Here is a 20,621-nt window from a genome sequence, read left to right on the forward strand (position 1 = left end):
TTTAAATATTTTGCCCATTAGGTTGTTTGTTGTCCTATTGAGTTGTAAGAGTTCTTTATATATTCTGGATATGAGTCCTTTTTCAGCTGTATGATTTGTAGACATTTTCTCTCAGTCTGTGGATTTCTTTTCGTGTTCTTGGAGTCTTTTGAAGAACAATAGCTTTAAGTTTTTAAGTCCAGTTTATCAGTTTTTTCTTTTCTGGATTATGCTTTTGGTGATGCATCTAAGAAATTTTTGTTTATCCCAAGGCCAGGAAAATACTCTTGTTTTCTTCTAGAAGTTTTATAGTTTTAACTCTTATATTTAGATCTATGATTTTTTTGGGGGGTTAAGTTTTGTGTGTAGTATATGCCAAATGTCTAAATTAATTTTTTTGCACGTAGAAATCTAGTTGGTTCCAGCACCTTTTGTTGAAAAGAGTATCATTTCTCCATTGAATTGGCATCTTTGCTAGAAAACAGTTGACTATAAATGTGAGGGTTTATTTCAGGACTCTCTGTTTTATTCATTGGTCTATATAGCTATGCTTCATAGTCTTGGTTACTAAAGCTTTACTATAAGGTTTTTTCCCCCCAATTTTTTTTTGTGGTAAAATGTACATAATATAAAATTTCTCATCTTAACTGTTTTTAAGTATACAGTTCAGTGGCATTTAATACATTCATAATTTTGTGTGACTGTTACGACCATATATCTCCATAACTCTTTTCACCTTATAAAACTGAAACTTAAATCCATTAAATAAAAACACCCTCTTCTCCCGTCCCCCTAGCCCTTGGCAACCACCTTCTTCTTTCTGTCTCTGATTTCGACTACTTTGTGTACTTCGTATAAGTGGAATCATACAGTAGTTGTCTTTTTGTGACTGGCTAATTTCACTTAGCATACTCTCCTCAGGGTTCATCTGTGTTGTAGGATATGTCAGAATTTCGTTTCTTTTTAAGGCTGAATAATATTTTATTCTGTGTGTACACCACATTTGTTTATCCATTTGTCCATTGATGGACACTTGAGTTGCTTTCACTTTTTGGCTATTGTGAATAATGCTGGTATGGACATGGGTGTACAAATATCTCTTCAAGACCCTGTTTTCAGTTCTTTTGGATATATACTTAGAAGTGAAGTTGCTGGATTATTTGGTAATTCAGTTTTTTAGTTCATCTTTTTATTTAGAATAATTTTACAGATACTAATAAAGTCTTTGAAAATGCTAAAAAAGTTGTTTCAAATTTAACCCAAATTAGTTTCTGCTAAAAAAGAAAAATCAAAATGTGTTGTTGCTACTATGTTCTGAATTATGTCCTCATGATGAGATTATGGTGATTATACTTCAACAATAACAACAGAAAAAGTCCTTATCCTTTAGAGATACATACCCGAAGTATTTACAGATAAAATTATAAGAAGACAGAAATTATAAGAAAAAGTTCTACTTTCCACAAAACTCTACAACATGAATATAATGCAGCCAAATTCTTTGCCACTTTATAACAAAGATAGGTTCTTCTCTGTTTTTCCTTAGAAGATGAAGGGAGTTGGATCTTTCTCGTAAGAGCATGCCCTGAGGAAAGGCTGTGTGACCACACCGCAATAGGGCAGCTGTCTCCCAGCCAGGAAGTGGCCTCCACAGAATAGGCTGGCACCTTGGACTTCCAGCCTCCAGAACTGTCAGAAATAAATTTCTGTTGTTTAAGCGACTCAGTTTATGGTATTTTGTTACAGCAGTCTGAGGAAGCTGAGACAGTTGCCTATCCTTGCATTTCTATAATTTTTTAAATTGTCATATTCAAGTCTATTTCTACTGTCTGTTTTTTGACTGTAGACTCAAAGCTAGGAAGGGCAGTGAGTGAGACTTGACTGAAATATCTGAAAATTTTCTTTCTCATGTAGTGCTTGGGTTGGGTTAAAGGGTGGACACAAAACACATAAAGAAGTCTGGATTTTCTGATACTCATTTATGAAATTTTTTTCCTGTCTGGTTTGTTCACAGATGTTCAGCCTGTTGCCTATGAAGAGCCCAAACATTGGTGTTCAATTGTCTACTATGAATTAAACAACCGTGTTGGGGAAGCTTTTCATGCATCTTCTACTAGTGTTTTAGTAGATGGATTCACAGATCCTTCGAATAACAAAAGTAGATTCTGCTTGGGGTTGTTGTCAAATGTTAATCGTAATTCGACAATTGAAAACACTAGGCGACATATTGGAAAAGGTAATCATGTCATTTCCCTGTATTTAATTGAATTCAGTCATTTGTTGTACTTGCTGTGTACCATGCATTGTGTAAGGTAGCTAGAAGCATACAAAGAAGCTGAAGGTGTGGCCCCTGCCCACAGTTGCAGATAGTGAAAAATGTATTACTCAAATAAAGACATAAATAAAGAAACAAAGTTTTTCCTTATCCAGCTTAGTTTTTCTTCCTAGTGCTAAGGGTCTGAAATCGTATTACTACTTCCTTGGTTTTTTGAATGGTACGTTGACTGGAATAAGCTATACAGGAATTTGCCTTGTTCGCAAAAACATCCTCAGTAGCTAGAACAGTGCCTGGGTCATGGTAAATACACAACAGATATTTGTGGAATGGTGTATTTGAATGCTGGTGAAAGATTAGAATTTTATAATTATGGTATTTGTGGAGTATTTTAGGTTGAGATGACTTGTAAGAATTACCATGATGTTGGAGGAGCAGAGTTAGAAGTGGGAAATCCAACATGAATGACATTAAGACTTTAGTGGCTTTACCACCCCCCTTTTAAATTCAGGTAACAAGGTTCTGTTTACAGTTCATCCTCCAAAATAGTTGCCACAACAAACAAGGCCCTTTTCACACTGCAGTGAAATGTCAGAGACTCAGCATCTAGTGGTCAGGAAGGAAACCCATCCCAGGTAGAGGGTATGGCCTGTTTCTGGAGAAGTTTTGTTTTTCTCCCTTGTTTCTTTCTGCTTCTTTGACTTGAGAGAGTCTTGGTCCAAAATAGGAACTAAAGGTAAATAAACATAATTGTGATAGGATTTCATACAGAAAAAAAGAAAGTCAGGAAAATACTATGGCCAAAAATAAGTTCAAAACAAAGTTTTCATCCTCTTTTGACTTTACTGCCACCTTGCCATGATTGTTTTTAGGTAAAATGCCTCACTTCTCTATATTGACTCCCCCAACACACACACTAAAGTAGAAATAATTTAAGGAAACTCTGGTAAATTTTGAAATTCTGCAATTCCTTTTTTTCCCAGTATATGGTTCTGGGGCCCTTTCTTTCATGACTTGTTTTTATTTGCTCCGAAACAAAACAAGTCTGTGAGTCACTGTGCAGAGGTATCTGTATAGACGGATGGTGCTAAAAAGCAGTAGTGACAAGTAGTGCAAAGTTGCCCGTTGGTGGACAGTTAAATAAATTATGTATATTCATTCTAGAATTATATGCAGCATTTAAAATATATATGCAGTGGCAGATTTATATTTTGGAGCAAAGTCTCCAGGATCTATTCAGTTAAAAGAGCAAGTTTTTGGTTAATAGTGTGTTAAAAAACAAAACAAAACCACACACACACACATATGCGCTTATACACAAAGTCACACAAAAATGTTATGTAGGGACATATATATGTAATTAAGTGGATATACACCAAACTGACAGCAGTTTCTGCCTCTGAAGAGGAAAAGCGAATGAGCTGATGGAGGGATATGTTGGGAAAATACTTCATGACTTCAGCTTTCATAATATAATTTGAATTTTATATTGAACCTATTTTCACGTATTATTTATATATATTTTAAATGTCAAAAAAAAATTTTAAAGGAAAGTAAAATAAATCTGCCATTTAAAAGCTCTTCTTGTGACCTGAAATAACATATGTAACTTTGGGGGATTTTTTCTTTGTTTTTGTTTTGTTTTGTTTTGTTTTTAGTGTTGCCGTCTTCTTCCTTAACAGAAAGAGTGCGTAAAATCTGCCAAAGACTGTGATAGTTGATGCCACCAGTCATTCATTTGAAAGGACTTATCAAAAGGAGATACCTTTTTTTATAGCTACCTCTTTCTCTCATAGAGATGATAAGTGATTGTTGGAAAAGGGAAAAAAACCTAAGAACCCATAACCTAATATGCTGCCAACTTGAGGCTTTACTCTTATTTGAATATCATTTTAGCTTTAGGCAGACATTCCCTCTTACTCATCTTTAGCAGCAGAAGGCCACCTAGTGGTAGCTTCTATCTAAAGGCTGTTGGGAGTTTGCTATGGATTCGTGGGTTTCTTGGTTGCAGCGGACGTCTTCGGTTTCCTTACAGTGCTTTGTTAAACTGACTCTTGTGACGCCTGTCTTTTTAAGGTGTTCATCTGTACTATGTCGGCGGGGAGGTGTACGCGGAGTGCCTCAGCGACAGCAGCATATTTGTGCAGAGTAGGAACTGCAACTTCCATCACGGCTTTCATCCCACTACTGTCTGTAAGATTCCCAGCAGCTGTAGCCTCAAAATTTTTAACAATCAGGAGTTTGCTCAGCTTCTGGCTCAGTCTGTCAACCATGGGTTTGAGGCAGTATATGAGCTCACCAAAATGTGTACCATTCGGATGAGTTTTGTCAAGGTGAGTGGGTTGTGACCTGTAAGGTAATTTGAGTAACTCTAAGTATGTATATTATGTCTTTGGGTTATAACAGAAAAAAATTCTTTGTTAAATGAAAGGTGATAGTTACTTTTGACCTGGTTTAACAGGTGTTTAAATGAAATTCTTGAATTTATAATTTTAATCACTTGGTTGGTCTAAGATTTCATTTTGTAGTCCAGACATTATAAAATTCATGATTGATACTGATTTTTTTTTTTTTTGAGACAGAGTCTCACTCTGTTGCCCAGGCTAGAGTGAGTGCCGTGGCGTCAGCCTAGCTCACAGCAACCTCAAACTCCTGGGCTCAAGCAATCCTCCTGCCTCAGCCTCCCGAGTAGCTGGGACTACAGGCATGCGCCACCATGCCTGGCTAATTTTTTCTACATATATTTTTAGCTGTCCATATAATTTCTTTCTATTTTTTGTAGAGGTGGGGTCTCGCTCTTGCTCAGGCTGGTCTCGAACTCCTGAGCTCAAAGGATCCGCCCACCTCGGCCTCCCAGAGTGCTAGGATTACAGGCGTGAGCCACCGCGCCCGGCCGATACTGATTTTGATACTGAATAGGGGCCGAGTTAAAAGCATTTAATGTCAATATTGCTTTTTGAGTTCTTTAGCTTTAACAGTTTTGATTATTATTAGATTCCATTAGGATGGCTTAACAGAATTCTTTAGAGTACTAAAATTATTTTACTTGTATCTAAACTCTGTTATTAAGGATTTGCAAAGTTCAAAGAACTTTTCAAGTTTATCAGTGACTCTCTTGGTCTTATTTTGTTGACACATCAAAGATTATGGTTTATGAAAAAAATTTGGAAAGAATTTTAGTCATACATTTAAGCACCCTGTAACTATATCCACATGGGCCTTAAGGATTTAGTCTGAGAAGAGCAACTGTTAAATGCTGCGTGTGGGTTTTTCTTTCTGGCGTTGAGTACCACGGTCCAGCTTCGTTAATCTCCACTCCCCCATCTTCCCCACTCCTCTCCTCTCCACCGGCCAGGAGTACCGTAACAAGTAAAACTGAGAACTTAATAAATCCAGGAAAATACAAGTAACTTGAAAACCAAAAATTTTTGGTAACAAAATCTGACATGAACTTACATGAGGCGATTTGTGGGTTTTATTTATCTCATTAAGTGAGACTGTATCTCTCTGCAGAAATATTAATGTTCTAATCATGAGATACTATACTGTATTACCTTTATAAAGTTAAAAAAATTCTGAAACATCCGGACTTAATGGTTTCTATTGAGGGAATTATATGTTATTTAAAAATTCATGTATCTTTGAAAAATGTAGCTATTGTCTTGTTTTTAATTCCATGGTAAGGCTAAGGTTGGTTTTGTGATAGTTATTCCCTTCAAATACCTTCTGTATATCTCTACTGTTGAAGTATCTTTTTGTTTTATGGTAAAATTGGTTTATACTGGTTGACAATTTAAAGAGGGATTTTTTTGTGATCTCTGTTCGTTTTCGCAGGGCTGGGGAGCAGAATATCACCGTCAGGATGTTACCAGCACCCCATGCTGGATTGAAATCCATCTTCATGGGCCTCTTCAGTGGCTGGATAAAGTCCTCACTCAGATGGGCTCCCCTCTGAACCCCATATCTTCTGTTTCATAGTGCAGAAGTATTCTTTTCAATTATATTATTAGTGGACTTGTTTTAATTTTAGAGAAACTTTGAGTACAGATACTGTGAGCTTACATGGAAAAGAGATATTACAGCTTATTTTTTTTCTACATAATTGTGACCAATACATTTGTATTTTGTGATGAATCTACATTTGTTTGTATTGATGTTCATGTGATTAACTCTCAAAAGTGTTGTGAAAGATGCAGAGTAAGTATTATGCCCCAGTTCAGAAAGTTTGGTATTGATTTTAAACTGGAACATGCTTTTACTGTATTGTCCTAACAATTTTTTATTTGCTGAATTTTTTGGAAAAAGTAATGTATCCCGTGATGAAAAATTATAATAGTGTTTAGGAGGGTATACACAATGAAAAGGAATCTTCCCGCCTAGTCTCTGTTCTTGGTCTTCCCAAAGCTGTGCTTTTACCAGTTTCTTTGTCCCACCAGCTTAAAAAAAAAAAAAAAGTATAATTCATTGTTTTGCGAAAGTATATGGTAGGGGCTTAAAAGAAACTATAAAAAAATCTTGTATTTGAAGGAACACTATGCACTGCTTTAACAAGTAGTGTTCAGTAAAAGCAAAGTGATAGTTTTCTAGGTGACATCATAAAATTGACATTTAATACAGATAAATGTTTGTCAGTGTAATGTGACTTCATGCTATATATCTTTTGTAAAACATTTCCTTTTTAAAAAACTTATGCAAATAACTGATCTCAAGTATGTCATTTACTCAAAATTTGTCATGAGTACTACTTTGTAGCTAGTGACAGTATGTGCACGGCCTTCTTTGGTTGGCTATGTTTGCTGCTTTTGGACAATGTTGCAAGAACTCTAATTTTGACATGCATTAATCTTTTATTTTGCACTTTTATGGGTGATAATTTTTAGCATAACGTTTGGTAAAACACACTCAAGTGACTTGGACTTAGATGCTAATCCTTACTTCCTTGGTACCCCTTTTGTATTAACAACGCAGTTGATAGATTACAGTTGTAGGAAGTTATGCTTTTCTAGTTTTTGTTTTATTTTAAGCCTAGATTATAAGACTGTTATTCTATAGCTCCAAATCAAGGTGCCTTTTTAATTCTCTGTAGTTTTATGGGTGTTATTAATGTTGGAAAATCATGTGCTTAATCCCATTGCTCTTACTTGCATCAGCCTCCCTAGGCAAGGCCCCATGCACTGTGGCCACAGGGGTCTTCAGCTGGGCCCCAAGGATGAGGCTGCTGGCCGGATACTTCTGGCCGGATGTTGGGATAGCTGATTTTAAGACATTCATGCATCACAGAATGCAGACTGTTTTCTTACTTACCATCGATGCTCTTTTTCCATTTTTTTAGTATCTACCTGGATGCTAGTCTCCCAGAGTACAATCTTCAGAGAGGAAAGACATGAAAACTCTGAAACATCCCTTTAATCATTCATACCTTTGGCTTTGGGTAAAGGACACTCGACTAGTTTGTCTGGGGAACAGCCAAGTGGACACTTTTGACATGAAAATGAAGAAATTATTTTTTAAAAAAAATACATGAATCTAATTTACCTGTCAGCAGAAACTTAATTTTCTGGTGCCTTTTGAAAGTACATGGAGCCATGTCATTCTTCTGTTTAAAATGTTAGTTTGGTTTGACTTTCCACTTTGCTCTTTCTGTTTTTATGAGGAAAAAAAAAAGTACATTTTTTAAGGAAAGGATTATACAATTCCTTTTGTTTTATGTGTCATTATTTATTGCTTTGTCAGCGTGCAGCCAATGGATGGTCTTAGCTCTTTCAGATGAAGTGCCGCTTGTGTGTTTCAGCTTGCGTTCTTTGCTGGATAAAAGAAACACTCTGACAGTCACCTCAGTCTTAAACGTAAGTGTTACACAGCGTGCGTCCTGAGTCTTCCGGAGTTGTGTCGGCCCTATGAGAAAGAACTGTCGTCGTAGTGACGGAACTTAGGTCTTTTCATCATTCTTTAATTTACCAGGCTCATGGCACAACCGTTGGAAGAAAGTTGTAGGAAAAAATCACTTCCGTTAAATGACAAGTACATGTAATCAACTTCAGTGGGCTGTGGTAAACTAGTGGAAACTATTGTCTTATTGGTGTTTTCAAATGAGAGTTAATTAAAAATTGTTTTTATTTGGGGTCATCATGTCACAGCCTTTAGAGTTAGCAAGATTTTACGTGATTGGCCTTTTCTTTGTTTTCTCTAAGTCATTGTGTCTCATGGGTGATAGTACTAACACTATTAACCATTAAGAGTTTCATAGAGAAGTATACGCCTGCAGTATTTCCTAAAAACTGTCACCTCCAGACCCTTCGACTTTAAATGAAAATACAGTCTAGCTTCTCTTATAATCCCTAAGGATGCCCATATATCTACATATAGAAAATAAAATTTGCTATGAGATTAAACAAAACACTAAAATTCTGGCCAGTGAAAAAAAAGCACCTCTGAACAAAACCGCTTCAGAAAATTACAGTTCTAAGTTTTTATTTATTTTACAGAATGGTTTATAGTAAAAGTTGTGAGAACATCAGCACCACAAGAAAAATCACATATTATAGCATGTACAACATTAATTTATGCCAGCTGAAAAGACAAAATCTAAAAACAATAAAATTGCAACCAATTTGGTAAATGCAAAAAGCAGGATAGAATCAAATCTCAGTAATGAATTAAAGCGGCAAAAAGATGTTTATTGGATAAAAGCAGGATATAATAGGTGCATTTGCCCAACATCTCTACATGAAGAGTATTATGGTCAGGTTGGTGTGGCCTGGCTAACATTATGGAATGTAAACTAGTAGGCATGTTATTAATCTACTGAAATGGACACTTTTTTTTAGAGAGAGAATTCAAGGAAGACATCATTCAAAATGTCAAATATATGTGTCAGACTATAAATCATTTTTCACATTTTATTGTTGCTATATCAGAAAACTGTGGTAATAGAATTGGCTAGGTTTCTGTGGTGAAATCCAGAGTAAGATTACCAGATAGACAGTTCAATAAGCCACATCTAATAGTACAGAAGGAGGCTATAGCTGTTTTGTACTTTTCATGACATTTGATAGATATCCTTTTAGGATGTAAAGTGATCAATAAATATTCAGATCTGAAATCTGTTGCCCAGATAAGAACTGGTACTCATGTTATAAAACCCGCCATATTACCTGTAGGTCCCTGTGGGAAGCAGTTCCTTCCTCTGCAGTAGTGTTCTGTTGGAAGAGAAAGTTTGTACGATAAATGAAATCCTCCCAACAGCAGAGAAACTCTAAAAAGTTTGATAGTACCTGTAAAAGTGCTGTACTTCTATTATAGGGAGATCTAATATACCAGTTTAGATCCATTTCTTTACACTTTTTCTAATCATTTACTTAATATGACTTTGGATCATTATCACCTTTCCCACTCAAAATATACACCCTTTTTACTTTCCGAGGAAGGAAGAATCTTTTGATAGTTACTGAGTTCAACCTCCAGTGATGACTTTTGGATCTATTAACTTTTAAGAGGGTTAAAGCCCTTATTTGTCTTATTAGTTAAATCCTCAGTGTCTCCGGTATGAATCTAAATGTGTCATCATTGTACCCATCAGCTAGATAAGCAGGCATCTTTTAAGGTAGCAGATAATCTGGTGGTTTTAGAAGTGTTTGATGATTTTTATGGGAGTTTCCTAAGTGGTGGTCTGTAGGTGGTCTCAGACGTTATTAGGGCAGCTTTTTGAGGATAATCTCAGGTTTGATGCCTGTTTCCCCCAGAGCAGCAGCATTTTCCTCACTGTTGCAGGTGAGATTCTTGGGAGTTTTTCTTATCACAAAAGATGCATGTATCAAAAGTGAGAATTCAAGGCATTTCTTCTGCATAAACGAAGAATTACACCTGCAGGACAGAAACTTGGACAGTTCTTTGGAATTCACTGGATTACAGGACACAGTTTACTATGTCCTGATTACAGGAGGTAGTATTTATCAAGCCTTTGTTATACTGGCTGATTCATAATGGAATCTTACCTCCTAAAAAACAACTGTGTTATAATTGAAGTAACACCCTGAAATTGGACGGTTTACCAAAACCAATGGAAGGGAGCTCACACCTCAGTTTTGTTTTTGTGTTTAAGTAAGGAAGCGTGCTGTAATTTGCTGTAGCAGTTGCTGTAAAACAAGTGATGAGTTATTTCATTGAAAAGATCCAGTCCTAGGGCAGGTTTCTTTGGTCATTCCTGGCAGAGTAAAAAGGGTTTGTGTGGTTCTTGTCTAAATAACTCAGTTCTTAAAATTCTTAAAATCATCATAAGCCTTTATCCTTTAAGGATTTGTTCAAAGATGAGGGTTTTTAAAAAGTTCATAATTTTGTGTACAGGTAGATTTTTTCACCCATTAATAGTGCCTTCTTAATGCAAGCTGGTGTTAGCTATAACAAACTCCAGTGAGGCCAAAGAATCCCAAGTTCTTTGTAAAAAAGAAATCTTTTAGGGTCAAGTTTTCTTCTCTAATCCCATTGGAGGTGCTGCTGCTTTGATTTATTCATAAAGTATTTTAACTGTGGGGATTCTTGAAGATAATGGTTGGGCAAGTGAGATTTTCTTTTTAACATGGTTGGTTAAAGTTGCATTTTGAAATTCACTTATTTAAAATTGGAGAGGATCGTAATGTTTGTATTTACTTGCCCATATTCTCTTAAAAATATTTCACACACAGATGATAAAGACCACGCCAGTGGCTGCACTATAGGTCTGCTTCTTATTTGTACTTGTTCTGCTTCTGTTTATGTTGTAGAAAATGAAATTCTAGCAACATGCTTCAATTCTGTTATCTTTTTGATACTTATAAATAAAAATGTATTAGGTTTTACTATACTGTGCTTTTCAAAGCCATAACTCTTAAGAACTTTGTTTTTGCATATTGTTTGCTAATACTTTATTTTAATAAACCTCAAAACCTGTTTACCGTGTCTTTTTTTTTTTTTGTACTGTTTTGACTTACGTTTTCATCAAGTAGAGTTTAGAATGAGGGAGGAGATGATCGGTTGCTGGGACCTGCTGAGTAGCCAGTCTGTTTTTGAGCTACTGATAGAAAGTGAATGCACCATGCCTTCCACGCAGCATGAGGTTTGCTCAGAACGGTCAATATTTTTTCCATTCTCTTTGTACAGGAAATGCTGTTTCTGTTTTGTTCATTTGTTTTGTTTTGGGCCTGGAATCTGTGGTTTTTGAGTCTAACCACCAATTTCCCTTCTCTACATCCCACTGTCTATAAATGAGGGGACTTGACTGGGTGATCGGGAGGAGAATTAGCAGAACTGGTCCTGTAGTCTGCCTGCCCGCGTTTGAGTCCTGGGCCTCATGGTTCTGTGCCCTTAGGCAAGTTGCTTAACTACTCTGTGCCTCAGTTTCCTGATCTGTAAAGTAAAGGTCTACTTCATTTGAGGGGAGATTATTGGTGAAATAATGTATATAAAGTACTTAGAACAGTACCTAGCATATAAAAACTCATATTTTTAAATTACTATTATCTTTTACATTTCTGCTAATTTTTTGATTGAGAGTATTTCTGATGCTACTTGACATTGGTAGATCAACCCTTGATTATCCACTTTGCAAATTTGCCATATTTTAAAACATTTTTTGTCTTCTCCTTTTTTGAAAAAAATTTAAATCACAGACTCACTTTTTATCATTGCCTCTGTGGTGTACAACTTTACTATCCTCTGAATTGCATATACAAGAAGTGCAGACTCATTCTAATTAGGAATGATGGTGCAAATTCATGTGCCCTGGCTAGAAAAGTAGAAAAACCAAAACTAAATATTCTAACCCAAAAGAATAAATATAAAAGCTCTTATGTTTCTCTTTAGAGAAAAGACTTCCTTAAAAGAATCCATTTCTGTGAATCAGTTCCTTCATATGTGTTTTTATTTAAGAGGCATTTAGTAAGGCATTTTTTAACAACTTCACTGGCTGTTATAGAAGCTATTTTTAAAAATGCACCTTAGTCCTAGCAGAAGACTTCAGTGAACACTGAAGCTGTTGACGTCTTTCAGATTTAAGATAATTAGTTTTCAAATTGCCGTAGCCAAAACAGTTCAGATGATGAGGGGCAGAGACAGTGGCTAATACTATTATATGTTATGGCAGTTTTGATGCATTTCATCATGTTTTATAAACATTTATAAGAAGGCTGTCAGACTGGGCAGTACTTATAAGAAAGTACTTATTTAGAGCTCTATAGTGTGTGGGTAAAAGAAGCATTTTTAAAAGCCCCTCCCCCATTGAACATTTTAAATGTTGCTATGATTTTTGTTGAATTTATAAGTCTATCTTTAATAAACTTTTTGCAAAAACAAAAAATCTTGTGTTCTATCTAAATCACTTTTTTGTTGTATTTTTAAAAAGAGTGGGACTATGTGGAAAATTTAAAGAAGAGCTGTTGGCAGCTTGCCTAACCATTTCCATGTTAAAGCGTGTTGGATGAGAGGTGGGAAGGGGGGTTTAGGCTGGTGGGTAAAACTCTTGTATTATCCGTATTGTATCAAGTGGGTGGTGCCTCTTACTGAGAGGTATATCCTGAGGCGTTTATTGGTGTGTGGAGATGGATATTGAAAAACTTCTTATACTTTGTCTTAATCTTTTACCCCTTCCCCATCTAATAAATCTCCCCCATTATCTCATTTTAAGGAATACTTTTATCTGAGAAAAATGCGGAGGTTTTCAACAGTACAGGAAAGTATAAACTAAAATCCAAAAGCAATGGCCAACGACTAAACGTTTATGCTTGCCCTTCCAGCCTGTTCTGGTAGTCGCTCTACATTGATGCTCTGCTTTCTTTGACTAATATTTTGCTGATTATGGATGCAGCTCTAGCTTCTTTTTTTGAGAGGATTCTCAGAGAAATTGGTTTGGTTCCAAAGTGTTTCTTGAATTTTGTATACCCAAGAAAGCTTTTCATTCTCCATAGTATTTATGACCATCCAACATACTATATACTTTATTTCTTTCCCCTGTTTAGTGTCTGTCTCATCTTATGGGAATGTAAATCTTTGTGAGATCAGACCTATGTTCCCACTGCCAGAGCAGTTCTTGATACATTGTAAGTAAGCATGCTAGTATTTGTTGAATGAATGAGAATACTAAAGCAAGATGGGATTGTTTTTAATACTGGAATTCACGTTTTAAATAATGTAATAAGATAATTCTTCGTTGAATTGATTGTACGTCAGCATTTTATTATATCTCTTTGTTACGTGCCTCATGACAGAAGAAAGGGGAAACTCAACTAAGAAATTAGAGCACTGATACCTATCTTTCTCTTTGAATTTTGGACCTTTGCCTCAAAGTTATCAGATTCCTGGAATTGTTGCTTAGAGAACCTACAAAATTAACAGTCAAGTTGTAGTTTTAACCTGTTGACATTTAATATTTTCCCAGAGAGAGTAGAAAGAGCATGGTTCCCTTGATGTGTTTGACAGGAGAAAATAATCTGAAAGGGTGTACTTTTATTTTAGAGCTTACAGAGGTGGGGGTTTTAGAACCTTGTAGTTTGATTTTGTTAGAGGAATGTAGAAATAATAAGGCTGCCAAGATGATGTTCATATGAAAAGAAGGTCCTTTCCTTTTGTCTGTTTAATAACTGTTGGAAGTTTACCCATTCTCCCTTTCTTTAGTTACAGAACACCTGTGTCCAGCTGGACACATTTCCCAGCTTCCCTTTCAGCTAGGTATGGTCATGTGACTAAGTTCTGGCCAATAGGGTAGGAGCAGGAGTGATAGGTGCCACTTCTGCATTATGCCTGGAGGAGGAATATACTCCTTGCTCCTTTCCTCTTCTCAACGGCTGGAATGCAGATACGATGGCAGGAACCAGAGTAGCCACCTTGAAGTGGACATGGGAGCTGAGGGGGGAGGGTGACAGTGCTGTGCTACCCCTGCGAGATTACTGAGAGAAACTTGGGGGGTGCACGTGGCTGTTTTTTGTTACAACAGCTTAGACTGTAACCTAATTAATACTAATTTGCTCATTCAGTTCCCCTCACCGAACCTTCATGGAGCGCTCACTCCAAGTCAAGCTTCAGACCAGGCAGTAGGGCAGCTCCGGCAGCACCGTCTGGTGTCGCGTGGTGCTTGCGTGCCAGGCAGGGGAGCTAGAGCCACAGTTCTGGTCTCGTGGAAAGTGAGGCTGTAGCATAGTGTAGAGTATTTGATTCCTACCTAGTTAGGTTAATCTGATCAGTTTGGGAGGGTGGAGAAGCACGAACCCAGAATGAGGGAGACTTTAAAATACAGACTCTGTTTCTGATTTCTGAGTATTTGTATTTTTCCTGGCCCTGAGCAGTATCAGCTTGTTCATTGATTAGACTAATATTTGAGGGCCTGCTAGATGTCTGGCTGAGGATAAACAGTGCATGAAACAAAAATTCTTTCCCTTGAGGATCTTCGATTGTGGTTGATGGAGATACCAAATGTGGTAAATAAAATAGTGTTTACTGGTACGTTCTAAAGAGAAAAAATAAAGCAGGAAAGGGAGACACGGGGTGAGAGGAAGAAGGGGCGTTGAAGTTTTAGATCTACTAGCCAGAGAAGGTCTTACTGAGAAGCCATTAAAGGCTAGGAAGAGATGAGGAAGTTGGTATGTGAAGTAGTGGTTTAACTGATTCTTATTTAAGGCAATTCAGAAGGCATATGAATGACGTTGTAACAATCTGCTTTCCTGCAGGAAAAGGAGTAATTCAAGCAGAAATAGCTAACGGTACAAACTTGTAAATTGCGTGTTCTTTGGTCTCTGCAAGAATAATTGAGGTGTTACATGGATGGAGACAAGAAATGTTAGTTGGGAACAACTCTGGGGATCAGCACCCCCAGGAAACTGGCCAGCTGGAGGACCAATCGATAAAGGAGAGTTGGACTCAGTACTTCATCTGATAAAAGTTTAGTTTAAGGCAGAAAACCAAAGGAGACATGTTCAGATGAGAACACACAGGCAAATTTACCTTAACTTCTATATTTCATTCAACGACTTCTATATTTCATTCAACAAATATTTATTGAGTGCCTGTTTTGTGTTTAAAACTATGCTGGGCATTGGGAGTACAGCACTGACCAGACAGACGTCCCTCACCTTACACAACTTACATGTTAGAAGTGGGAAGAGGCAGTAGGTGCCTAATTATGCAGTCATTTAACAGCTGCGATGAGCGAGGTGATCTGGGACTGTGATAGGATAATCTTATCTGAGGACTCAGGCAAATCCTTATCGAGGAAGAAAGATTTGAGACTTGGATGAGAAGGCATCAGCCAGAGGAAGGAGGAGAGACAAACAGTTTAGGCGAGGGACCTTAGGGATTGACAGGCCACTGTGACTAGGAGGCGTGTGGGGAGATGAGGCTGGAGAGGCTGGTAGGGCCAGACGATTTGAGGCCTTGTTAGGGTTTTGTTTTTAATCCTAAGAGCAAGAAGAAGCCAGTGGATGTGTGTATTGAATGAAGACAGACAAAAGTGGATGCAGGGCTCTGAGTTAGGTGGTGATGGTGGAGACGGAGGGGAGTGGATGGAACAGAGAGGTGTCTAGGGGGTGACGGATTGCATGTGGGAGGATGAAGATGAGTTTGGGGTCAAGAATGACCACCATGTTTTTTTATTCCTTTGGGTAACCATGTGCTGGCACAATCTATAGAGATGGGGAGGACTGAAGGAGGACCTAATTTAGACAGGAAACTGATGAGTTTTAGGCTTGTTGAGGTTGAAGTTTCCTATGAGATACCCCAATGGAGGTGTTGAGTGAGCTCGGGGATAATATGGAGAGAGTATGAAATGTGACTGAAGCCATGAGTGTGGTGAGTAGCTTCGGGAGAAAGTGCAGAGCTGAGAAAAGACCCAGAATGGCTGCCCTCCAACTCTGGGCATGGCTCCCGGGAGGTGCAGACCTCTTCATTGTTTTGTGATGTACATGCCTGGAAAAGGGCTGCACGTCGCTCACAGAAGGCCCTTTGTACTGCTGCTGGCACGTCTCAGATGTCATCCTGGTTAGTGATGATAGCATTTACTACATATCAAACACGAGCCAACCACTTTACCTAGAGTGTCTCACTCAGTGTTGAAAATTCTAAACAGCAGGTATTATTATAATCTCCGTTTTACAGAGGAGGAAATTGAAGTTATCAGAATTCAGATGCGTGATCAAGGCTTAGAGTAGATGAGCAAGCTTGGGCTCCAGGACTCGGGCTCTTGGTCACCACTGTGCTGCCTCTCCCTGGTTCCTAGTATCTGTCTGCATCCACCTCCCCACCCCAATCTCCACCCCCTTAACCTCCATCAAAAATGTCTTTTCCTCAACCTCTGGCCGGCTCCCAGCGGCTGTTAGGGCAGAGGAGCCCGTATACCCAGGACATGGGCTCTATTGCTGCTTTCAGCCTGCCACGCCCAGCTCTCCAAAGGGGGTTCCAAGGCATCTTGGAATTGGTGGGATAGTAACAGGTGGGAGGATGTGTGTGTACAGATCTACCTCCCAGGTGTCCAGCTGTCTTTGCTTGGGCTGCCATAACCAAATACCATGGCCTGGTGGCTTAAGCAACAGAAATTTATTTTCTCACAGTTTGTAAACTAGAAGTCCGAGATCAAGGTCCCAGCTGACTCGGTTTCTTATGAGGGACCTCTTCCTGTTGGCAGATGACCATCTCCTTGCTGTGTCCTCACATGATCTTTGGTTAGTGCATGTATGTGGTGAGAGTTCGAGCTCTCTGGGGTCTCATAAGGACACTAATCCTATCAGATCCAGGCCCCAACCTTACGATTCCATGTAACTTTACTTCCTTACTTCACACACAGCCACTCTGGCAGTTAGGGCTTCAACAGATGAATTTTGGGATGACACATGCATTTAGTGTACACCATCTAAACGTGCAATCACTATATTATAGTCCACTTTACACATAAGTAGAGGGTGAACATGAACTTGGCCACATCCCTGCTGCCCAGGGGAGAATCTGAGGCTGGATCCGGCATGAAGAAAGAACCTGTTACTGCTCAGCCAGTAGTCCAGCACTGTCCTAGAAAAGGGTGCACAGTCACTCAGGGTCACAGTGCTGGCAGCTGGTACCCTTACTGACCCTGAGTGCTTTCTAGATTCCAGCTCCATACTGGCTCACTTATCCTGAAATTTATTCCAGAAGTATCCATTCATTTGAAGTGGACAAACCTGTGGCTTAGGTGGCTGAGGCTGCTGCAACCCTGTGGAGACATCAGAGAGATGCTTTCCAAATCGTGTCCATCTTAGCACTTTTTGGCTTTAACCCCTTGATGCCTTGGACCAATATCGTAATAAAGGATCCCAAGGGCCTCCTGGATCACTTTGTAGCTGATTCTGGCCTAGGAACTACAGGTGGCTTCTAAGCCAGTCCTCTACTCATGTTCTCCCCTGAAGAAACTGACTAGTCCTTGCATTTGCTTGTGGCCACAGAAGATGGCGGGCCCTAGTGAGAGCACATCCTGTTGGTGGGTCAGTTTCTTCCATGCAGTGCTGCCTCAAGCCCATAGCTCAGTGATAAAAATAGCTAACATTTGGGTGCTCACTTTGTACGAACATTGTGCTAGCATATTACATTGGTTATACTATGATTCAACCTTGTAGAACGAGGTGGTGTGACACCGATTTTACTGATGAGGAAACAGGCTCAAATAGGTTAAGCAATTTGCACAAGGTCACACAGCTGGTGAGAGGTGGAGCTGGGATTTAAAGCCAGACAGGTGGCGTCCAGAGGTTGGCCTTCTGACCACTCTGCATACAACCTTTAGATCTGGCGGTTGGGACCTGTGGTGGAGGAAGACTCTGCCTCTACATTGCATCTCCTACTCCTCTCAACCCCCCAGGCCAAGGGTAAGGGGTCCCCTGTATCAACAGCGTGTGACTTCGGTCTGCCAGCCAGGGGCTCTCGGAGTTCTCATATTATTCCCATCTAGTCCTCGCTGCAACCAAGGTTTGTGCAGATCAGCTGGGTTACACTTGCTGTAGGCTGGAGAGGTTTAGCAACATTTCCAAAGACTAAAATGCCCTGTGAGGTGATCATAGAATTGGCACCACTGGGGCCTGGCTGGTGTTAATTCTGGGAGGCAGAGGTAATCAAGCCCAGGGAGGTTTTCCGGGTTTTTATGTCTCCCCTCTAATGTTCCTGGGACAGGAACCTGGAGGGAGTCTTGGGTGCTGGTTGAGAAGTGGTTGGCTGGGCTGGGACTCGGGAGCAGTGGCCAGTCTCTTCCTCAGCCTCAGTTTGGCCTCGGGAACCAGTTTCGGTGTCTGACAACCTTAGAAATGTAGACTTCCCTGCCTGTATGCATTTGGCCAGGGGCAAGAGTCCATAGCTTTCTTCAGATTCTCAAAGCCTGAGTGACCCCCACATGGTTTAGAATGACTGGATTAGATAAAGAGTCAAGTTCTCTTTTAGTCGAACCTTCTCTAAGCTCTAGTGCCCCATTGAGCTAGGTGACTCCTGCAACTATTTTAAACCCCTACAGAAAAGACTCCCTAGAATTAGGTTAACTTTGGTTAAAGTTATCACAAACTTTTCTGTGCCCTCTCCAGTTCTTTGAAATCATTCTCACCTAGCTGCGTTTATTTATCCACTTCTTCCCTGCGGGTTCTCCAGGGCTGGTCTCCTGCCTGCTTTGGGAAGAGCTGAGCAGCTGCCCCACCACCTGGCCTCAGGCTCTTCCTTCCCCAGGTGGTTCTGGTCCAGGGATGGGTCTTGAGAGGTTTCGGGCCCAGGAGGCTCTGAGAGCAACGGGGAGGATGCAGGTGGAAGGAGCTGCACCCCAGAGAGGTCCCCACGGACCCCTGTTAATGGGAATGTATTCAGCAGGCTGGGCAGCAGTTTTCCCTGGAGACCGCCCTGCAGAAACTTCTAGAGTAATTCACTAACCCCAGGGGAAGCTGCAGAGCAGGGAGTATCAGCTGCCCTGGGCCTATGAGGGAAGCAGGTCGCGCTTGGGTCTTGCCCTGTGAAGGATCAACCTGCCCGCATCCCCTTTTCCAAAGCGGCGCAACCAATGACCAGAGCGTTCTCGGCACTGGATCTAATTCGGTGAGTTTTTATTGCAGAAATGCGGCCAGTGGAGACGTGAGATGCGGGTCCCCGACGGCAGGGGGCTGCAGGTGGGACCCTGCGCCTCTCCACCGCCCACCCACCGCCCATGCCCGCAGAGGGAACTGGGCCCTTGGACCTGGACGGGACCCACTGAAACCCCGCAGCCCGTCATCTCGCCGAGGGATGCGGCCCCCGAGGCCATCATTCCAAAGTGTAGCTGAGTTCACGCTCGGATCCTATGTGTTCCTCGTTGCCAAGGAGCAAAGAGAGGCGGTAGCTGCCGTGGGGAGGCAGCCACAGAGCCAGGGAGTCCAGACCGGCAGCTCCAGGCTAGCTGGGCGCTCGGGCCGCCTGCCCCTTCCGTGTGCAGAGGAAAGAAGTCAGCAGGTGGCCAGCAGGGCTCTTGCTCCCGGCGGGCGCGCGTCTTTCAGGAAGGTTTCCCCCCTGGACCTGCTGACAGGGGAAGGAAGACCCAGCCAGGGGTCAGAACCACGGCACCTCCAGGTACTGGGATAGGGACCCTACGCAGCGTCCCAACACCTCAGTCCCCCTTTACTCTCAGGTTGCTGCTGTAGGTCGGGAAGGGGTTTGGGGTCAGGGCGCGGTGTTCCCAGGGGCCAGCGACCCCGCTGTCAAGCCCACCCTGCCGCGCTCATGCCGGCTGCTCTTGGCAGGGCCAGGACAGGGTGCCCGACGACCCTGGCTCAGCCCGACGCTACACCGGCCGCGTCTTCCAGGGCGCGCGGGCGTCGCGCAGCGAGCGGTCGTGGGGCAGCGCGGCGAAGGCCGAGTGGCGCAGCTGGCAGCCGATGAAGAGGACGACGAGCGCCACGGAGAGCAGCAGCAGGAAGAAAAGCAGCAGGTAGGTGGGCAGGTCGGGCTTTGTGGCCGCGCCGTCCCGCATGCCGCGCGCGGTGGCCAGCTCTAGGGGCAAAGCGCCCTCTGCCTTGACTGTGGCTCCCGGGGCCAGAGCGCTGCCTACCGCCGCCTCGGGGCCGCCCGTGGCGTTGAATACGTCGCCGTACATGGCCCGCGGGTCCCGCCGACCCCGGCTGGGACCGCCTCACTTCGCCTCGCGGAGACTGGCGCGACCTGGCGCCTCCATGGCGCGTCCCTCCGCCCTGCTGCACGCGAATGACCGAGAGTCGTTGCCTTCGGGCCAGCTGGGGCCGCAGAGACCCAGGGACGCGTCCGCGCTCAGCTGCCTTCCCGCCGGGCGGCGGACCCCAGCGCTGGAGCTGGACAGCTCCGTGCCCGCGCCACTCGGGCTGTCCCCGTTTCTCGCCGTCGCGTTGCCACCAGGATAAAGGTCCCG

The 20,621-nt window shown here is 41.3% G+C and overlaps 2 protein-coding genes across 3 annotated transcripts in view; one reads left to right on the forward strand and one right to left on the reverse strand.

The window, feature by feature from the left end:
- The window catches only part of SMAD5 (SMAD family member 5), a 34,017-nt gene extending 27,500 nt beyond the window's left edge, over window positions 1-6,517 (forward strand). For both annotated transcript variants that reach the window (XM_069484072.1, XM_069484073.1), the window contains exons 5-7: window positions 1,994-2,215; window positions 4,331-4,587; window positions 6,089-6,517. In XM_069484072.1, the coding sequence (XP_069340173.1) occupies window positions 1,994-2,215; window positions 4,331-4,587; window positions 6,089-6,232 (623 nt within the window). In that variant the 3' untranslated portion in view covers window positions 6,233-6,517. The remainder of the gene's footprint in view (window positions 1-1,993; window positions 2,216-4,330; window positions 4,588-6,088) is intronic.
- Window positions 6,518-20,021: 13,504 nt separating this feature from the next.
- On the reverse strand, window positions 20,022-20,333 carry SMIM32 (small integral membrane protein 32). Its single transcript, XM_069483580.1, has one exon. The coding sequence runs from the start codon at window positions 20,331-20,333 to the stop codon at window positions 20,022-20,024; it is 312 nt and encodes a 103-aa protein (XP_069339681.1).
- Between the last annotated feature and the right edge of the window lie 288 nt (window positions 20,334-20,621).

Source organism: Eulemur rufifrons, chromosome 10 (genome assembly GCF_041146395.1).
Source record: "Eulemur rufifrons isolate Redbay chromosome 10, OSU_ERuf_1, whole genome shotgun sequence".
Lineage (NCBI taxonomy): Eukaryota > Metazoa > Chordata > Mammalia > Primates > Lemuridae > Eulemur > Eulemur rufifrons.